Raw genomic sequence first — 6,410 nt, 5'->3', positions numbered from 1 at the left:
AAAAAAAAAAAAAAAAGGCTCTCTGCAGTTTATAAACTTATAAATGTATGAATACATTTATATGACACTTGAGTTCCATAGTGATCATTATTTCCAAGAAGCCTTCCTGATATCTCAACTCTGTAAAGTTTTAACTTTCTTTTCCCCTGTATTTTAGATGACAAATCTGAGGTCCCAGGATTTGCCAGAGGTCAAATAACTAAATATTGGCAGTACCAACTTGAACCTTGGCATTTTCTGTTACAGTCTGTATTGTTGTAGCTGAAAAAAAAGAGAAGTTTTTGTGGTCTGCAGAGTGCTTTTCATGTGCGTCATTTTGTGTAATCCTCATTTTCCAGGTAAGAATAAAAACCCTGCGTTTTAAAAAAAAGCACTGTAAAGCAGCTCCCTGCTGGGGCCTGTCCTGTGGTTTTCTTCCCTCACCAAAACTGAAGTGGACAAAAGCCCCAGGGGGCTCAGAAGGTGTCAGCCCCAGGCCTGGCTAGCTTGGGGACACTCTTTTCTGATCTCTTTCAGTTCTGCAAGATGCTTTCCTTCTGCAGGAAGAGACTGTGAGGGATGCACAGCAGGTGGCCACTCTCCAGCTGCCCCCGGTGAGTGAAAATCCCATGTTTACCTTTCTGTTAGCTACAGGGCAGTTTTCCCAGAACCCAGCCAGCTTGCTGACTACTGCGCAGGATGTTCAGCCACACACAGTAAAGCTAAGAGAGGCCGGACATGAGTTTACCAGACACCCCCTCACTCCTCCTGCCCTCACGGTCCCAGCTCTCTCTGGGCTGACCGTCAGGCCACCATTAAGAAGATTTGTTGAAAAAAAAAAAAGAAAGAAAAGGAAGCTTTGTGCAGACAGTGATGGCAGAAAACAGAGGCCCTCGAGTCCCTATCATTGACCTCTCAGTATTTCTAAGTTCCCTTCCTACAAAAAAGGGAAATCTATCTGCTCAGTTATTTCACAGGATATTTTTAAGTTTAATAATCATCACATCATGGTCGAGTGTGGTAGCTCACACCTATAATCCCAGCACTTTGGGAGGCATTCGTGGGAGGATCACTTGAGCCCAGGAGTTCAAGACCAGCCTAGGAAGCTGGGTACAGCCGCTCACACAATAATTCTAACACTCTGAAAGGCCAAGGTAAGTGGCTTGCCTGAGCTCAGGAGTTTGAGACCAGCCTTAGGAAGAGCGACACCCAACTCTACTAAAAATAGAAAAATTAGCTGGGCTTCTTGGCAGGCACCTATACTTCCAGCTACTTGGGAAGCTGACGCAAGAAATTGCTTACACCCCGGGGGTAAGGTTGCTTTGAACTAGGCTGATGCAAGGGCACTCTAGGGTAACAGAATGAGACTCTGTCTCCAAACAAAACAAAAAGTAAACTAGTATAGGCAACATAGTAAGCTGTCATCTCTACAAAAAAATTATTTTAGGCTGGTGTATTGGCTCATGCCTGTACTCCTGGCACTCTGGGAGGCCAAAGTGGGTGGATAACCTGAGCTTACAGGTTCAAAACCAGCCTGAGTAGAGGGAGACCTCATCTCTAAAAATAGCCAGGAATTGTGGTGGGTCCTTATAGTCCCAGCTACCTGGTAGGCTGATGCAAGGGAATTGCTTGAGCCCAAAGAGTTTGAGGTTGCTGTGAGCTATGATGCCATGGCAATCTATCAAGAGCCACAAAGTGAGACTCTCTCAAAAAAAAAAAATTTTTTTTAATCATCCAGGCATGGTAGCACATGCCTATAGACCAAGGTACTCAGGAGGATGGGGCAAGAGGATTGCTTGAGCCCAGGAGTTCAAGACTGCAGGCTGATGATGCCACTGCACTCCAGCCTGAGCAACAGAGTGAGACCTTGTTTCAAAAATAAAAATCATTGCATTTACTATTTCAGAAATGTTAGCAAATGGAAGGAAGGAATCACAGGTAATTTTAGTACCATCACAGAACCATGCAGTGGGTTGTTAAGGAATTTCTTTGGCATGTTCCCCATGGGTGTTTCCATACCAGGATTACTTACTCAGATGCTCTAGGGAGTTGGGGCTGGAGCTGCTCCAGCAGTGTTCTTACGCATCTCTCTAGCCCAGTTGCTGCCTTTGGCCAGGCTCTTTGACCACATCCCCTTCGTTTTCCCTCTAACACCTTCCACTGGCGGGCATAATGCTTACTTATGGCAGCATCCTCTCTCTCCATGGGAACAGGAGGCGTGATTCCTGTTTTGTCTAGTCGCTTCTGCACAAGGAAGACTGCAGAACACTAGACACACTGTTCACATGTCTCAACAGAATGTAGGAAGCTGAACAGTTTGCTTTCCACACGGTTCATTTGATGTGGCTTTAATAAGTTTGGTGTGGGGAGAGCTAGAAATGGGAAGGAGTTACCCAGGTTGCCCGCCTTCCACAGGCAAAGCTGGGGTACACCCATGCACCCTAATGCTCAGCACATACATTTAAGCATCTACTGCACACTGTTGAACTAGACAAAAAAAAAAAAAAAAAAATAGCAGGGCATTGTGGTGGGTCCCTGTAGTCCCAGCTACTCTGGAGGCTGAGGCAAGACAAGCACCTAACCCCAGGAGCTGGAGGTTGCTGTGAGCTGTGTGACACCATAGCACTCTACCAAGGGTGATAAAGTGAGACTCTGTCTCTACAAAAAAAAGTTTTCAAACCTTTGGAAATGAACACAATTCTTACATGATCTTTAGGGGAAAGAGAAAGGCCAAATGGAAATTTCAAAATATACTGATGTGAATAAAATAAAAACACAGGTTTTGATATAATTTTAGTATTTAGCTATAGAAATGCTAAGAGAGAAATTTATAGCACCAAAATGCTTACATTGGAAAATAGAAAAGGTCTCAAATCAAAACTCTAAACTCCTACTTAAAAAAAGGCTCAGCTCTCATGGGGCAGTGGTTATGGCACCCTCCTTTTTTTTTTTTTTTTTTTTTTGTCACAGTTTGGCCGGGGCTGGGTTTGAACCCACCACCCTTGGTATATGGGGCCAGTGCCCTACCCACTGAGCCACAGGCTCTGCCCTGGAAACTTTTTTGTTATCTTTCTATTATTGGTATCTAGTTTGATTCCATTATCAAGAACAGAGTGTACTCTATGCCTTCAGTTCTTTTAATGAGGTTTCTTAAGGTTTGCTTCTTTTTTCCCTCTAGAACTTTGATTTGAGCATTTGAAAGGAATGTATACTCTGCTACTGTTGGGTAAAGTGTTCCATGAATGTCCTATTGGTTGTTGAGTTCTGTATCCATGCTTTTCTTTTCCTGTCTAACTAATCTGTCAGTTTTGTTTTGTTTTGTTTTTGTTGAGACAGAGCCTCAAGCTTTCACCTTGGGTAGAGTGCCATGGTATCACAGCTCACAGCAACCTCCAACTCCTGGGCTTAAGCCAACTCTCTTGCCTCAGCTTCCCAAGTAGCTGGGACTACAGGTGCCCACCAGAATGCCCCAGCTATTTTTTGGTTGTAGTTATCATTGTTGTTTGGCAGACCCAGGCTGGATTTGAACCTGCCACCTCTAGTGTATGTGGCTGGCACCTTAGCCGCTTAAGCTATAGGTGCTGAGCTTGATCTGTCAGTTTTTGAGAGAGGAATGTTGAAATCTCTAAATATAAAAGTTGATATGTCTATTTTTCCTTTTATTTTTTATTTTAGTTATTTTTTCAAGACAGAGTCTCACTTTGTCACTCTCAGTAGAGTGTTCCGGTATCACAGCTCACAGCAACCTCAAACACTTGGGCTTAAGTGATTCTCTTGTCTCAGCCTCCCAAGTAGCTGCGACTAAAGGCACCTGCAACAAAACCCGGCTAATTTTTGAGATGGGGGTCTCATTCTCGCTTAGGCTGGTCTTGAACCTGTAAGTTCAGTCAATCCACCCACCTCAGCCTCCCAGAGTGCTGGGATTACAGGCGTGAGCCACCGCGCCTGGCCTTATTTCCCCTTTTAGTTGTATCAGTTTTTGCCTCACATAGTTTATAGCTCTCTTGTTTGGTACTTGAGTATTTGGGATTGCTGTGCCTTCTTGATGTGCTAGCCTTTGTATTATGATGTAATGTTCCTCTCTTTCTCTGGTGATTCTTTTGCTGCATAGTCTAGTCTATCTGATATTCTGATATATCTGATAGCTTCTCTTCTTTCTTTTGATTAATGATTGCATAATGTATTTTTCCCTTTTTTATAGTTATCCTGCCTATATCATATTTGAAGTGAGTTTCTTGTAGATAGCCTATACTTGGATTTTTAACTCACTTTGTTGATTGTCGTCTATTAATTGACATATTTTGGCCATCTGTATTTAATGTAACTGTTGGCAAGTTATAGCTTGAATCTGTCTTTCTGTGGGGGGAGAAGAAGAATTGGCTGTCTTAAAAACTGGGTAAAATGCTGGGTTAGGGCGTGTGTTCACCTTACATATGCTCTGTCATGTGCAAATGTTTGTTAAATCTGTCTTTCTGGTTCTTTTGATTTCTCTGTTTTCTTTTCCTATTTTTCTGTAGATTACTAGAATATTTTGTCAAATTTTATTTTGATTACTTAGTGTGTTGTTGAGTGTGTATATATCTTTGTGTAGCTTTTCTAGTGGTTATTCTGAGTATTGCATTGTATATACACAACTTACTACACCTGCTGGTGGTTCCATTTTATTGATTTGAGTGAAGTGTAGAAATTTGCATCCCACAGTCTTCTCCTTTTATAATTACAGTTGTTGTAAACATTTCCTCTACATACATTTATTTTATTTTATTTTATGTTTTGTTTTGTATAGCAGGCCCAGGAGGGGTTCTACCAACCTTGGGGTATGTGGCTGGCCCCCTAACCACTAAGCTACAAGCGCCCAAGCCTTCCTCTACATACATTTAGAATAACATCAAAGAGTGTTAGAATTTATGCTTCAGCTATCACACATTATTTAGAATACTCAAAATGAAAAGGGGAGTCTATTTATTTACCCATGTTCTGACTTACTGTTTTCTTCCTATGTTCCAAGGTTTCTTCTTCTATTGTTTCCTTCATATTCCAAGAATTTCTTCTTTTTTTTTTGAGACAGAGCCTCAAGCTATCCCCCTGGGTAAAGTGCGGTGGCATCATAGCTCACAGCAACCTATAACTTCTAGGCTCAAGAGATTCTCCTGCCTCCGCCTCCCTAGTAGCTAGGACTACAGGTGCCCACCACAACACCCAGCTATTTTTTGGTTGCAGCCATCATTCGAACCCCCCAACTCAGGTGTATATAGCTGGCCCGTTAGCCGCTTGAGCCACAGGTGCTGAGCCAAGAATTTCCTTTAACTATTCTTTTAAGTAGAGACAGACTTACTAATTTTCTCTTCATCTGAGAAATTCTTAATTTTTCCATTATTCCTGAAGGCTAGTTTCACTAGATGTAGGATATACAGTTGACAGTTTTCTTTTAGCACTTGAAAAGTATTATGTCACTTGCTTCTGGTGTCCATGGTTCCTGATGAGAAATCTGCTGTCATTCAGATAAGAAAGGTATTATTTCTGCCCTAGCTGATTCTAGGATTTTTTTTTTCTTGACTTTGATTTTCAGAAGTTAAATTGTGTTGTGGGTGGGAATTTCTTTAGAATAACCTATTTGGTGTTTGTTCAGCTCCTTACATTTCTAGGTTGATGTCTTTTTCCAGATTTGGGAAGCCTTGAGGTATATATATATATATATACACACACACACACACACACATACATATTTTTTTTCAAGTACATTTTTAGGCCCACCTTCTTTCCATTGTCTCCACTGGTACCATGATGGGCAGGGGGACTTGTTACCAGCCAGCTTGGATGGAAGTTCCAGCTCCCTACTTGGCCTTCTTTGAGACCCCCCAGGAAGGGTGTGAGGGTACCAAGTCTAGGCTTCCTACTCACTCTCTGCTGGTGTTGGTAGGAAATGGCCACAGTATTTTTCTTCAGTGACTAGAGTAAAGCCGTTACTAACAGTCTTGCCCATATGCCCCTTTCCTGGTCCTTGTCTGAGGGAGCAGGCTTTTGTTGGGGTACTTTTTTTTTTTGTCCGTGACCATTGTCATTTCTGGGTGGCTGGGTCCTGAAGCTTCAAATTTGGGATATTTAGGCGAAGAGCAAAACCAGGGGACTTAACTTGTGTTATTCCTTGGGTTCCAAGGTTTCTGGCTGATCGGCCACCCCCTCTCTACCTTTCAGGGTCTTCTAGTGTTTGTTTTATATACAATGCCCAGGGCTTTAGCTGTATTTAGCGGGGAGAATTAGGAAAGTCTCCTTGGAAGATTTACTTGTAAACAGACATATTTATCTATTTTCTCTATCCATTCTCATGTTAAAAATTGGCAAAATTTAGAAAGTGAAAGAATATCATTCATTTCTAGTCATGGGACGGACCTCTGAATATTCTGGTGAACGTTCTTCTGGACTTTTCTCTG

The 6,410-nt window shown here is 42.1% G+C and overlaps 1 protein-coding gene across 1 annotated transcript in view; it reads left to right on the top strand.

Moving 5' to 3' along the window:
• Positions 1 to 6,410, top strand: part of ZNF496 (zinc finger protein 496) — a 39,824-nt gene that overhangs the window by 8,047 nt on the left and 25,367 nt on the right. The window contains 2 exon segments of the mRNA XM_012813841.2: positions 517 to 680; positions 4,778 to 4,800. Of these exon segments, the coding sequence (XP_012669295.1) occupies positions 517 to 680; positions 4,778 to 4,800 (187 nt within the window).

This window comes from Otolemur garnettii, unplaced genomic scaffold (assembly GCF_000181295.1).
Source record: "Otolemur garnettii isolate 467f Iridium unplaced genomic scaffold, OtoGar3 scaffold00313, whole genome shotgun sequence".
In the NCBI taxonomy this organism is placed as follows: Eukaryota; Metazoa; Chordata; class Mammalia; order Primates; family Galagidae; genus Otolemur; species Otolemur garnettii.
This window is presented reverse-complemented; position numbering and strand designations above follow the sequence as displayed.